Source organism: Falco peregrinus, chromosome 6, assembly GCF_023634155.1.
Source record: "Falco peregrinus isolate bFalPer1 chromosome 6, bFalPer1.pri, whole genome shotgun sequence".
In the NCBI taxonomy this organism is placed as follows: Eukaryota; Metazoa; Chordata; class Aves; order Falconiformes; family Falconidae; genus Falco; species Falco peregrinus.
The window spans coordinates 35,442,301-35,457,783 of NC_073726.1; the positions used below are offsets into that span (position 1 = coordinate 35,442,301).

General features: G+C 41.6%; 1 protein-coding gene across 3 annotated transcripts in view; it reads right to left on the reverse strand.

Annotated features, from left to right (window-relative positions):
- TBC1D15 (TBC1 domain family member 15) overlaps positions 1–14,871 on the reverse strand; it is a 37,258-nt gene extending 22,387 nt beyond the window's left edge. The window contains exons 1-5 of one of the 3 annotated variants that reach the window (XM_055807159.1): positions 14,673–14,868; positions 4,346–4,444; positions 4,032–4,106; positions 3,166–3,304; positions 1,368–1,578 (exon numbers count right to left, since the gene is read on the reverse strand). In XM_055807159.1, the coding sequence (XP_055663134.1) occupies positions 1,368–1,578; positions 3,166–3,304; positions 4,032–4,106; positions 4,346–4,444; positions 14,673–14,696 (548 nt within the window). In that variant the 5' untranslated portion in view covers positions 14,697–14,868. Of the gene's footprint in view, positions 1–1,367; positions 1,579–3,165; positions 3,305–4,031; positions 4,107–4,345; positions 4,445–14,059; positions 14,170–14,672 lie in introns of those variants that run through there. The other 2 variants (XM_055807161.1, XM_055807160.1) reach the window with 2 other exon arrangements.
- Between the last annotated feature and the right edge of the window lie 612 nt (positions 14,872–15,483).

The following is a 15,483-nucleotide window of genomic DNA, read 5'->3' on the forward strand; positions in this document are numbered from 1 at the left end:
GGAAGCAGTCAAAGAGAACCTAGAGAAAGAAACACCACCTCAGGATCGAAGCTGAAGTTGTCATCCAGGATTTCACAATCTACAGTTGTACAGACAATATTCTTAACCTACATGTTTATATTGTCCCCCTAATAGCCTCTCCTTTGGTCTTCCTGAATTTTCCTGTTAAAAAGCTCACATGCGATGCTACAGCCAGTACCATTTCACAGACTGCTCACACTGACTATGCTACCTTTTCCAAGCAGTTGACAGCTGATTATCACAGACTCCAACACCACAGCTTAGCACTGTCAAAGCCTTTCACAAATCAGTTCAGTGAATATAGAACCCTCATGTCCTTTCTAGAAACTTGCCCTCCAGCCTAACAGCATTACTGGGTGACAGCCTTCCTTACCTGTCAAAGGCAACTCTGACCTTGTTGATGATACCAATGTGAGAAGAGCCCTCTATGATGATTCCCACAGTCATTTCACTATCCACCTTCAAAATCTCTCATCAGAATATGATGTTGCAAGTGATGATAAAAACACACTTTGGAAAACAGAATACCTGTTACACTGATGTTAAACCTGTTATAGGGTAACTGTTGCACCTCACTGCTTATTGTTTCTTCATACTCTATCTACTCTTATTTACCCTCTCGACTTCCTAAATTATACCTATGCCTACATGGTGAGAGCAGAACATTTTATTTTATTCTTCATTTATGCTGTGCCAATCAAAAAGGCTTTTATCCAAGTGAAAAACTTGGACGTAACACAATATAAATACACAACAAAGCCCAAGTATTTAACACCGTGATAGGGTCTAGCTATGTTCACATTCAGAAAATTGATTTGAAGAGTAAAGATCAAGTGTGAAACATTCCCCACAGCAAGAAAATATAGGCATACAGAATTCTGGGGGAAAACATTTATATATAAATTTATTTAGCTGACAGTACCATAAGTTCTCTTACACACTGATGTCAATACTCAGATACTTCACACAAAGTAGATGATCTCAAATTTTAAGACTAATTATCCTATTTAACAAAAGTAGTTCAAGAAGAAGGTTTTAAGTCTACAGTGAGTGTTCACGAGAAGCTTTTGTATCCACTTAAAGGGAGCTACTGAGGTATTATGGAGCTAGCAACACTTCAACAGAGTCTAAAAAATTTCATAAATTGATCCAACTATTTTAAAACTGCAGCCTACATTCCAAACGCATATGCAAAAATCACAATTTCAGTCACCTTGCAAATTTATTCTACTAATAAAAAAACAGAGAAAATACACTAGGAAGCATTAATTTTGTAATGAGTTTCAGATTAAAGTAAACCATTAATTTGTATTTTAAATCAGAACCAATAGTTGTCTGATACTTACTCACTCAGCACAACATGCTTTTCAAGGCATTTAATCAATAGTTTGCTATCTCCATGATGAAAATGAAGAGCTGGAAGCTTCACATCATCCTTCAGACAGAACACCAAGTAAGACCACGCCATGCCTCCTTTGTTTTGTTTTATTGATTTCAGATCTGTCAAACTGAACAGGAACGACCACTTGCTTTCTCCATTTGCATGAGCTGTAGCATCTTAAAAACAAAATTATCACATGATTTTAGTTTCACTTCCAGTGTTAGCAATTACAAATGCTTTGTATCTGTCACTGTTCTTAAAAAACAAACCCAAAACCCAAACCCCAGCACTGGTCCTGATAATAATAAAGTACCTACTGCAGCTGCTATTCCTGGATTTCTCTTTGTGCCTCCTCATCTTCTATACACTTCTAAAATAATAAGCAAGTCCACGAGACTGCTCCCCTAAAGCTGCGCCTGCAGTTCATAAATGTGAACAAGCAGTTAGATGGACAACAGCTCTATCAAATTGCAGCAGCGAGCTGAATCCCACCAGCATCTCCATTAGGTAGTACTACTTAAACTAAATGTGATACACATTATAATACTGTATGCTATATATTGCACACAGTATTAGCCAAGTATTGTAAGACTGTTACTGAAGGGAGAAGGAATTGAGAATCTCCTCACCCAGTCCTCTCCCGTACTGTGCAAACGTATACACTCTGTGCAAGACTATACAAATTCAAAGAGAAGAGATCAATTTTTACTTTATCAAAGGACACAGAATCGCTAACATATCTGCGGGGAATCTGGCACAGTCCCTGGCCTGCCCCCATCAAATTACAGCAACTAAAAATAAGCGAGAAGGTGCAAAGAGCATAATCCAAGCTAGTAGTGCTCATTGACACTCACTTTAGATGTACTCTGATGCCTGAAGATGAAAAATCAATTCAAGGTAGTGATGTAATAAACCATCCTATGCCTGACAGAGATGCTGGTTTTAGCTTTATATCATGCTAGCGCTAAAAGCTCCTCTCAAACACAGTATTCTAGAAGCAAGGACCGTGCTTCACCCAAAAACATTCATAATCTTAAATCCAAACCCTGTACTCATACATGACATAGATGACATTTAAAACCATCACAGATATCGTGAACCAAGCACAATGGTCCCCAGTTATAGCCTGAGAAGTAATACAGGGAAAACAAGTACTATAAAGAAAAATCCTCTGATTCTCCTATAGCAGAAAGATTTCTCAAGAATCACTGTCCTTTCTCTCCCACTTTTTTTTCTTTACAACATTTCTACTGAGACACTATAACAAAAGCGATGTAGGTATAAAATTATTTTGTCAAAGTAAAAAAGACGATATAAAAAAAAGACCCATGTACCACATAACTGTACATTCCATCTCCCTCTGCTGTTGCAATATGGAAAGGCACTGGAGTAGTAAACCACTTGTTTCTTCATTTTCCTTTCTACAAAACAGCTAGTTTAAGTTCCATTTGTTTGAAAAAATGGAAGAGCCCAACGCAGATAAAACTGCTGCATCATCCAATGTTCATCACAGCAAGAAGTTAGTTTTATTTTCAATACAAATCTGTAGTAATTTAAAGAAAAAAAATAGATTGGAGGCACACAGCAGCTATTCCACTGTTAATTTTTTTCCACATCCAGAGATTCACCTCTTACAACAAAGGACTCCCAGCTCTCCAACTCCTAAAAAATCCATTTTACTGTACCTAAAAGGCAATTCTTCAGTTACGAGTTACCATAAAGAAAAAACAAAACAAAACCCCCCACACTTAGTTTTTAAGTACCTCCATTTGAATGAGGCTTCTTTTTAAAAGAGACTGTGGTGACCATGTCCCATTCTGCTTCATAACTACTTGGACGGTCTGTTGCTTGGGAACATTTTTCCTTAGGAGTTTGAGTCCACTCCACAACAGAACTGGAATCCTGAGCACACAAAAAAGTAGTGACTATCAAAAAACCACAAGGCATTAAATTTGAGCTAGTTTCTCAGATTCAACAAGAATAAGCATCTTCTTTTTCACAGATTAAGAGAATCTGTAGTACTAAAACCCTAAGAAACATGATACAGTTCAACATAGCAAACTTGGACTTATGACTAAGAGGTCTGTCTTAACAAATTCAAAATGGTCCTAAATATCCTAGCCTCTTTTGCAGACTCTACCAACATAAAGTTTTTAAGTGTAAAACTTCAATCTTCTTTAGTCACATCCTCTTAATACTACTTAAATACCACATATCACTGCATCTTGGTACCCCCATAGACTTTTATTTGTATTCTGCATTACAACAATACCTCTCTGTTTTGAGTCTAATTACAGAGAGTGAATCACCAGACTACAACATAGTAGATGCAGGGTGACTGGTGATCATGATACACTTACATTCATGTGGTCTTTACTATTTATACAATAGTCCCCTTCTATTTTATATATGTACCAAGTAAAAACTAAATAGAGTCACCTACACGTGTACCCCAATAACATGAACTGGGCTGCAGTTCACAAATACGATTCCTACATGTAGCTATTAATATCAATGATCATCACATAAATAGACTTTGCTTCCAGTTATGAGAACACCCACATATAAGAACACAAAATAAAATCTCTGGAGGAACAGCATGACGAACGTTGATAACTAACAAACATACCTTTCCAGCACAAAGGATATTAGAAGTATCCAAAGTATCATCCAGTGGTCTCCAGTCTACTATTACTTCATTTTCCTACAGTACAAATAATCATAAAATTATTAAATACTACACAGCAAAGTACATATCTCCCTATTTACTCACTGTATGATTACAATACAACTGACATATATATAAATGATGAAGACTATGTCAAACATTATATGGTGTTTGGTCATTTACAAAATTCTGAAGACATGTAAAAGGTTTGCCAAACAAGTTATGTGCTCTGCCAACAAATATATGAAGTTTCCGTAACTGCATTATGCAAATACCTTTTCTATGACACGCAGCACTCCTGATATTAAGCTGTCCTGGTCATCATTTTTTCTGCAAGATGAATGAATGAAAACTCCTTCTTGCTCATAGACAACCTATAACACAAAATGGGTAATGAAATAAAAAACCCAAAGACTCTAAGATTTTCTCTCTCCTGTGGTGCTCTATCATTTTGACTCACCTTTATAAGTGAACACCTCTACCATGTCATGGGTTTTGTTACCTGTCTTTCCTTCTCACCCCCAAGAGCTGTTTTTCACTTAATTAAAACACTAAACAATAGAAAATGGAACTTGTTGAACTTAATTGGTAAGCAACATACTACTATTACTTTGCCAGTAAATCACAAAAAATGCATTCAATACCTAGTATTTTTTAAAATCAGCAGGCAAAGGTTCATATGGAAATGCTACACAGCTTTTAAAACATTAAAAGGCTTTTTCACATTGTCTGCCTTTCCCCACTTTTCATTTACGCGTGTCGCAATGATAATCTTAATTTAAATTAAAAATGGACAGTCTAGTGTACAAAAGATGAACTCCACAGAAATAAAAAATTGCAGCCTTAAATTAAATAATGGTCCAATCCTACATTTGGGGTGAATGGCAAAGGTTCCATTTCAAAGGTAGAATATTTGACAGAGAGGCTTGTTGGAATACACACTGCCCACGTAACTTGTGCATTTAAGCATTTACAAAACTTTTTACAGTATTCTGATCATGCTCATAAATAAAAAAGAAAAGGAAACCAGAGAATTCTTGTCTGTCATAATTCAGCAGGCTTTCCAAAACTACATGCTAGACATACTCTTAAAAGCTCTACAAATAATGTAAACAGGTTCTGTTTTAAGCTCTCTAAGAGTGGAAAGTCCCTAATATACCAAACTTTGATTTTGTGGAAGTGAAATACATCGAACAGTAACAGTAATTTCTTTACATTCATGTTAATTTCACACAAAGCTGCGAACACTGCCTTAACAAATAAATACTTTTAAAGGCAAGCCCTAATAATTCTTGTCTAATCAAAGCCAGGTATTTTATTTCTTTGGTACTAAAATATCAGTATCTCTTTCTCAACTTACTCGTTTATCAAGTTTTTAATATCATCACATTTGCAGTCAGGTCAGTAAACTAAAAGTGTGCAAGCTTAACAAGGCAGACAAGAACACAGAGCTTAAAAATAGGAATAAAATTCAGTTAACTCTTAATTCTCTTCACTTTATACAAGCAAGAAATTTCTGAAGTGTCCTGTTTAATCACAGAAATATCACTCGGAAGAAATCTCCCTCTTGAAGGTTTATTAACATCAAGTTACTTTCAAAATATTGGAAGCCTTCTTTCCTCTTCTCTCAAGAGCTTTACTCTCTTTTCTAACAAAAAAGATTCTCCCACTATTTCTACCAAATAACCAGTTTTTAAATTCAGTCCCTGTTTAAACAAGGCAACTTTGGAATTTAGTTAAATTGTACCTTCTATCTCTTTGGACCTGATCTATCACCATAACCAGTCAGAAGTCTGAACCAAAGTGATGAATCACTGCTACAGCTGTCCCAAGGAAAAAACCCACCTATTTGTACCAGAGTTACAGTGGTAGAAGTATGTTCCTGCTAATAACGTTCCTAAGTATCAAAGTATACTTTCTCAGTCTAGAAGGCACGCAATCTAATATTTTTTATTATTTTCCATCCATTAATCTCTCAGGACAAACACTTCCTTCCACAGGAAAGGCAAACATGTTCCCAATGCCACAGTTATCATGTAACTGAAAAATTCTACATTGCTCTTCATAACAGATCCAGCTCCCTGCCCCCGGCTTCACCAAAACAGGCAATAAAACTGAGGAAGTGAGGACATGCTCAGAAGTTTGGAGGGTATCTGTGAAACACTGGGCTTCTCACAGTGCAGCTTATTTCCCTCCTACTGTTACTCAAGAGAAAAAAAATCTCCAATTTTGAAAGGCCAGAAGTCCAAGCTGCTGGGATTCAGTATTATCAAGTAAGGGGTGCAATCTTGTATTTATTTTTTCCAAATGTTATCAAATATTTCACATGAGTGAGTTTAACAAGTGCTATCTTTTTATATCACTGAAAAAAAACGTTGAGTCACAGAGATGGCAGTCTAGCAGATGCAATAATCTAACTAATTTGAAGAAAGGCATGTCATTAGTCTTACAAAAGGTCATCTAGGAAATGCTTTAACAGCTCATCCCACTGCAAAATATTTTGGAAGTTACCATCTTTGAATCATCTGAAATACTGAGCTGCAGTTCTATGTAAGGTAAGTTCAGCAGTACTATGTAAGGTAACTCCATAACTCAATTTGAATAAGCTGATTTCAGGAACATGTTTTTATAGTGGTAGCACCTGAAGATTAGCTACACTGGACAGTCATATTTCACACAATGTTTTTTGCAACCTGAAAATGCAAAAACAGTACTAAGTACTCTTATAGCATCTTACAGTAAAATGTAGTTTGTGATAGATTTTTGTTTTCTGGTATTACAGCACTGGCAAGCTATTAGCCAATTCGAAGATGGTAAGTAACATAAAATTACACACACGAGTACTAAGGAAAGTATCAAATTGAAAGACAGTATACCAACAGTTACATGTGGGTAAAGAAACATCCATTAGTTGGTAATTCCTGTAACACTGCAGCCCAACCCCACAAACCAAGTGGCCCACAAACGTATGTATGAGCTCAGTGCCTCCGCTGCCCAACAATCAGGCAAATGCCTCCTCAATCAGCACACATGAACATTTCAAGCAGCCAGGAAAACAGACATTTCAAAATCAGGCAACAGCAGCATACACTGCCGCTTGCCTGAACAGCAGGTTACTGCAGAACATTTAAGATAAGTACCTTGAAATAAGATGTGGGAGAACAGACAGCAAATGTTGGAGGATGATCAGAAGCATCATTAAACACTAAGGACCTGTGTAAATTGTATACACAAAATCTACGTAGTGAGATTCCGTTATGCATGGAGGGAGCAGAAGGACCTAGATATGAACAGGGCAGGACAGTAAAACCTTTGCCCCCTTATTAGCAGTTAAAGTCACTATAACCCCAAAAATCTGACCAAAACCTGCAACAGTATTACCTGTCAACACCACCTGCATAGAAAAACCACCTCATCTCCGCTACATCTTGATAACTTTTTGCCTTCAGTGACAGAGGACTGTGATCTGGAAAGGCCTTATTACACAGTGTGTGAACATCTCAAGAGTTTTAAAGAATGTCACCTGTTCAGTTAGTCAATTACGCTTCTTTGAGACACGAAAACACACTACTGGCTCACCTTGGTTTTGTACTATTCTTTGTTTTACATATTTCATCATGGTCTCTTTTTCAAAGGTGAGAAATAGGTAGAGTCAAGCTCAATCTTTCATTTTCTTTTCATATGATTAGAGCCATCACTCCTCCTTTAAGTCAACATCAACAAGCCCATCATGAAAAAAGACAAGTTCATGTTAAGAAATGCACACCATAGGTAATTAGGCAAGTCATCATGTCCCTAGGATTTTAATCAAAACCTAAAAGTATTCCTCACATTATATACATATGTATATTACAGCCCATCCACCCAGTAAGACACCTGTGCTCTGCATAGTCAACCCACTGGTCATGGAAACAGAACCCCAGGGAAGAAGAGCAGCTTATGTTGCTCAGATGCTCGAGGCCAAAAAAGTTGTCTCACCATTAAAGGCCTAACTACAGATTTAAGCAATGATTCTTTTGTTTTCTTCTACACCTATTTGCAAACATCTGTTGAACTGTCCATGGAGATGCATCCTCCTCAGGTTTAGATGTTATTACATACATGCAAGCCAGGCCCAATGAAAAAAGAACATTAGAGTGTTTGTCAAAAGCACACACTAACACAACCAACAAGGTGTAATGTGACAGGAGCTAAATAACTTTGAAAATTACTTCATTTCAAACAAATTGTAATTCTGTCTGGTAGATGTACATTTATCAGAATTACTCAAAGATTTTCAGACATCTTACTAGCTTAAAGCTAGCTCTATGCAAAACTGTTTCCAGATTTATTCACCTATAGCATGACTACTTAAAGGAAACCTACCACTGTAAAAGCACTCAGTTGGCAACTTTTTTCTATGAAGAAATGATGGAGAAAGGGCGGGGGGGGGGGGGGGGGGGGGGCGGGGAAGAGAAGAGAGAGAGAAGTTTGCACGATTTAAGTATTACTTTTTAATAATCTTAAAATTTCAAGTTTGCAATAATATGTACCCGAGCAGCTTATGTTCATAGGTCTTTCCTGTCAAGCAAGTCCACACTTGCAACATGCAAGCATGACTTACACCACATTTATTTTTCCAGTTCTACAGAATGAAAACTAGACCTACTACCTATTTGATTCATAATCCTACCAAAAACTAGAAATTGATGTAAGAGTTTCCAAATGCTGCTGCTAAGCCACTTTGACCTGTTTTTTAGGTTTTTTTCCAGGGGCACTACAGAAGTCAAAGGCAAAATCACAATTCATTCTAATCAGCCATTAAAAGCGCTGCGTTGCACAGAGACCACAGCTATTCCACTTCATAGATGACAGAGGGTCTGTAGGAACAGGGAACCACAGCACAAAATTCAGGAAAGCTGCACTGAGCAATAGCTCCCTACCCACCTACTATAAAAAAACAGAGGGAAGCAGCAGGATGTAGGCTCAGTTTACATGTCATGTCATATGCTAGTTAAGGTTCTGGAAAACTGTTCAAATATTTATATTCCCTGTCCAGCAGAAAATAGCTTCCTGAAGTCCCACTGTTGTCCCAGTAACATCTGCTGAGAAAAACTGTATCATTCTTAATACTGTAAGGACACAGCACAGACAATTTGTACCTCCAGCTCATTGTACTGCTTACAATGAGCAGTCACCAGACAATGTAACTTTTTTTGCCAAGGACATAGGCGAGCAGGTGGCCTTCAGCATACCACATCAGCAATTACAGTATATGCCAGAACACAAGCAAAGCTTTGGAAATAAACGCCTGCCATTTGACAGCAATTTACAGCCCTGTGCTATCAGCTAGTGAAAGACAACAACACTGCATCCAAAGACGAGGTGTAGAAGCCAACAAAAAAGGAGCTAGGATGTGGGGCTACCACAGAACAGGGTGGTCCTGCCCTCCTCACCCATGTATTTCCCACCCTGCATGTGCTGGGCACCTAAGTACTAGCTGATGCCACATGCACTGACTGTTCATACCTTATACTCTTTGCTCTTACCTCTGTCACACACCAACAAACTGCCAAACACAGGACACTTGAAAGAATGGAGCAGCACAGCAACTCTCCCAGGTAGTCAGCTAGTCCCATCTTTCAGACACTTCATACTGTCTCTCCCTCTGCTCTTATCCAGCTCGCTCTCCTTTTCTGCCAGAGCGTACAGCTCGGGGCCCGCACTGCTCTGCCAAGATGCCATCCAGCTTCTCATGCCAGATGCAGCTTGCAGCACTTACACAGTGAAGCAGCCACTGCCCTCCAGTCATTAAGTAGCTACAGCACTGTACAAATCCCGATTCTAACAACTTTTCAATAGCATTTACTTCATTTTTGGCTCATATTAGAGAATTGGGTAGAGGACCTCGTTGTGGATTCAACAGCTGAAGCAGCAAGTAGGCGTGCTTGTAAGAAAGCGACCGAGTAAGAAAGTCTGAATGCTCCACAGACTACAAATTAAGGAAAAATGGGTCTGCCTGCAAACATTAACAACAGATATAGCAGCTGTACAGCATCTTATTTTCAGATTCTGACTGAAGGTAAACAGAAAGATGCAACACAGTAAGGAAACAACTACAGGCCAATAAAATAAATCCAGTTTAGACAACGGTTATCCTGAGAGACCTTACATCCACAAAAGGAAGCACCTTAGTTTAGAGCTGTGCTTTAAGTTACAAGAAACATAATGCAACTTAAAAAACTGCATTATGCTGCTTTAATTTCCATCTCCCTCTTTGGAATAGCTGAGGTTTCCCCGGAGCTTATTCACACATCCACTGCTAAACTGTCACCGGGCACATCAAAGTACCTACTACATTAATAATCTGATCACTGAAAGCAGACATGCCAAAACATTTGAGTGCTCTGCAAAGCATCAAGGTAACACTACTTGACCAACATGACCTTCTGCTCCACAGAAGATGTTACAATTTCTGGCATTTCAATTTTAAGAAAAATGTAAAGCTGTAACCTTACACATCTGTTTGCTGAGCCTATGGCTCAACCTTCTGCCTATGACAGCAAAATCTCATGCCCTGCTACTTTACTTAAAAGAGTTAAAGTCTTACAAACACCAAGTTTCTAAGGGGTGGGAAATCCCACAAATACTGTTCATGTTGTGACAAACAGGAGAAAGCTCACAACACTAGGAAACACATAGTGTAAGAAAGATTTCCCGCTTGACAACAGTTAGGTTTTTCAAGTTCTGCCTTTAGTGCACTCAAGATTTCTTGAACCACAAAGTACTTCTGCTACTTGTGCAACATGAGATACCAGTGAAGATACAAGTCTATTCAGGGTACTGAGAGTAAGAGCTTGAGGTGGTAACACACTACTTCTACCATGAACACTTCTGCAAGAGAAACCTTTCATAAATAGAAAACAGAAAGAATATCAAGAAATTTCAGAATTATCAGTGAACTGCTCTACATTCAAGCATAATGAAACCATAACTAAATTCAAAAGAGGCAAAAGCTTCCATTCACAAAGAAAACCTATGAAGTACAATATATTCAGAAAGGATTATGATTCCGTACATCATAAATTATAAAGGCTGAAAAAGTCACAATGAAGGTTTTAAATCAAGTGCTTAATAAAATGGCACAACAATGCATAGTATAGGAGTCTCTGTGCCCCAAAATTTAACTAGTAGAAGGTGCAGCAAGACACTGCCTACTCCACAGAATATATATACATCTAAAATAATCTGCTATATCTGTGCCTACAAACTACCTGAAGGATGAAAAGCTAATTTTAACAGACTATATTTTAAATCTCTTTGCTGGTCCTGGCTACAAAAAAAGCCCTCAACAGCAAACCCACACATTACCCCCCGACAACACTACAGCATTTACCACAGCATTATTGTTTAGCAGTAGCTGCAGTGCTACTTGAACACTTCTAGTAGCTGAACTGGCCAAACACCTGAGCTTAGACCTGAAGCTCAGATGTTTGGCCAGTTAAAGCTCTGTAACTTTAAGAGCAAGGACACAGGCAAGTGAAAAAAAAACATCCCTGACAGACGATGTGTCAATTGGTAATCTGAGAAAGATCTAACAGCCCATGTGCTGAAAATACTCTGAACACCAAGAGCATAAAACAGAAATCATTACTGTCTTTAGATCAGCTTTCATAATAGCCTATACACCAACAGACTAAAGTTGATGTTTGTACTCCTCCCCATACACAACTTTTTACCTCATTTTCTACCCTGGTTTTCCGTTATAAGGGTGAACCCAAGGTTAGTCCTCTGAAATAAGGAAAACAAACTGCCATTTGCTAAGCAAGAGAAAATATACTTGCTTTCATGCATATAGTCAAAAGTACCAAAAATGAAAGACCTTACTGCCAAGTCACTTGCAGAAAAAAACAGCAACTCTAAGAAAGGGAGAAAAACTAAAGCTCACACTGTTCTAGTGCAGTTGGTCATTAATAAAGAATGAGTCACGACTCCAGAACTCAACAGCATTCACTTAAGTCTTCCAGAACAGAGTTAACCATATAGAGAAAATGAAAAGAACCTCCCAAGATACAAAGCAGCAAGAAGAAACAAATAGGACAAAAATCCCAAGTAAACTAGTACATACAGTTAGATGAGGTAATCAAATTTATAATTCATATCCTATTAACATATGGAGCAGAAGCCAGAGACAACATCAAATAGCCACACTGTGAATCCACTGATATTAAATGATGTCTGGGGGAAAAAAATGTGATAGAGAAGGGGGAAGGCAAACAGGGTAAAAATATAATGGAAACCACAACCTTCCGTGGTTTGCTGAAACAAGATTTCATGAAAGCTGAGACAATGCAGGCTATCCCAGCTGCTTAATATATTACCATGTGCATTCCATGGGAATTACTTTGTGTGATATTTTTGCAGAAAAGCACATACACATTACTTTCATGTGATAAAATCTGCCAAATGAGACTGAAGCACCCCACATACTAATGCCTACTACTCTATCAGAAACTCACCACCTGAAACACCTCATTACAACACGGCCAAAAGGAAAAATGTAATTAATGTAGGACATCCATAGCTTGGAAACACACTGGAAAGCAAAATGCTTTAAGTGAGAATTCTGGGTCTGTACCACCTTACACTGTGTTTATTCCATCTGGAGTGAAGTTTCACTAGTTTGTGAGCCATTCTAAAATCCTGCTGCCACCCAAAGGAACAATTTGTGATCCAATGTGCTCCTTAGACCAATAGAAAACTAACCCAGCCAAAAATAAGCACACACAGTTCAATGTACTCTTTCAGCCTGCTAAATGAAATCACCCAGAGATCAAAGGAGCACAGTTACCAAGCAAGCAGAAGTGCAACACACAGGCAGGTAGGTCTAGAGGATGGAACTGCTCCTACTGAGAGCAGTGAAACTTCACATCAGCCCAGCCACTTCACGAAGTCAGAGAAAACACAAGTGTCATTTTTTCTCTGTATCAAGAGAGACATGGCAAAGAACGTTACTGAACTAGCAGTTGCATTAACCATGTGCATTAGTATTGTGGATGTGGAATAACTGAAACAGAGTTTTGTAACATCTTAAGAGATTTAGTCTCAGACAGACTTTTTTTTTTAAAAAAGGAACAATGAATATGTAGCAAATTTACAAACTACTAATTCACAATAGTTTTAGCCTCTCATATAAACTATGATAATATAGCTGCTTTCAGGAGAAACTTCCTGAAGAAGATCCCAATAAAAAACTATGTGGGGGGAAAAAATAAAAAGCTGCAGAAAGAAAATATTTACCACCATCCAGTAAACTGCTAGACTGACCTTAAAATGGACAAAACCAGAAGAGTAACTTTTCTCTGTATACATAAAAAATGGATGTACATAGCTAGAAACAGCTTGGAGGACAGTATGACTATCCTTACATTTACAGCACCTAAGAGCAGTAAAGAACTCAAAGTTTTAACAACTCCAACTGAACAAATTGCCTGCTCCATCAGTTCTGGTTGAAACAGGTATGGTAAACTGGCACAAGCAAAATCTCTACTGAATTTTCCAGCTAGCTAAATGCACTTCTCGGCACCCTCAGAGATGCACAGACACAACTAATTACATATGCTCTCTTATGCCGAGATCAGCGTGAGCTGAAATAGTCATTTGCTGCCATATGCTGGAAAAGTGAACTTGAAGATTATCACATTCTAAACGTGGCTACATACAGTCAGGCACTACACTACGATATTAAATCTCAGAAAAATGATCCACGTGCTTGGGAGCCCAGCATTGCAAAGAAACACTTTTAGAAAACAGTCACGGAATGAAAATACTTCTACAATAAAACCTTATGGACACAACTCGGATCTGTTGGTGGGGAGGAGGGAGGCAGCTGCCGATACCTTTCCTCCTGTGTCCTCAAACTAGGCCAGACACTTGAACCCGCGTCAAGCCCCACCGTTTCATTCAGGAACGCTCGGCAGCGATAGGGCACGCAAAAATCTTGACGTTACCAAATTACCCACTGACGAGGCTCTGTATCCACCGGCTACCGGCGCACGGGCCAGGAGAGAGGCCAGCGACGTCCAGCAGCACCCCTGGGACAGGCGGCCGGTAGACAGAACATGTCTCCTTCCTCCACCTCAGCCTCAGAGCCTGCTCCGCGGAGGCCAAGCCCCGGCTCCGGGGCTGCCCACCTCCGGCGGAGAACGGCCTCTTCCCGCACCGGGGCCGGCTCTCCGCGCAGCCCGGAGCCGAGTCGGGGCGGCGTGGGACGCTGCCGGGGCGGCTGGCGCTGCGACGTGCCGCCGCACCCGCGCCGGACAGGGCCCAAGCCCGGCCCGCCGGCCGCGACCCCCTCCCGCGCAGCCGCGCCGGGCGGCGCAATGGGCCCGCGTCCCCCGCCGCCGCCAGACCCAGGCCCGCCCGAAGGCGGGACGGCCCGGGTCCCGAGGGGTGGGCCCGGGTCCCGAGGGGAGGATAGGCACCCACGCAGGGGCCCGGCCGCCCCTTCCCGCGGCCCGACAGCTGGGACGACCCCAGCCCGGACACGGCGAGGCACCCGAGGGGCGAGGACGGCAGCCACGGCCGCCCGCGCGGGACCCGGGCCCAGCCCGCCCCCGTTACCTTGCCGCTCGGAGGCGCCGCCATGTTGCCTACGAGTGTTTATGATGACGTTGCGCTCTTCACGTGCTTCCCCGCCGCTCCACAACAACCCCCGTCAGCCCCTCCGCGGCCGGGCGGGCGGCGCAGGCGCACTCGGGCGGAGCAAGCGCCACCGCCGCCGCCGCCAGCGCCGGGGCAGGGAGAAGCGCGCCGGCCACGGACGGGAGCGGCCGGGCCCGGCGGGGGGCGGGGCTCCGGCCACGGGGGCGGGCGGGAGAGCCGAGCCCCGCCCCCCGCCGGGGCCTCCGCGGGCGGCGGCAGCCTGTGCTCCTCGCAGCGCGCCGGCAGGGAAGCGGGGAAAATGGCGGGTTTATTTCTTTTTCTGTCGGCCGTGTCCCGGCCCCCGCAAAGGCTGCGCTCTTTTCCCTTGGTCTTTCCGCTCCGTTTGAATCCCTCACACGCGGCGCCCTGCCAGGCTGGCCGGTGCCCCGCCGCGGGGAAGCGGATTGCGGGTGGGCCGGGCAGGCAGCCCCCGCGGCCCGCCGCGCTGCTCCTTGTCCCGCCGCGCAGGCTCCCGGGGGAGGCGCGGGGCTGAGGGGCGGTGGAGCCCGGGCTGCAGCCGGGCCGTTACCCGGCGGGGCGCTGCCGGCCCGGGGCGTGCTGCCCCTCCGCGGCGCTGCGAGCGGCAGTGGCCCGGCTGGGTCGTACAAGTATGGCCGTAAGGGGAAGGGAGCCCGGCGGCTCCTCACCCTGACAGCCTTTCCTGAGCCACAATGACAATTTGAGGGCTGTTGAAAATTTGATACAAAGCACACTTGTACTCTCTCTAGTT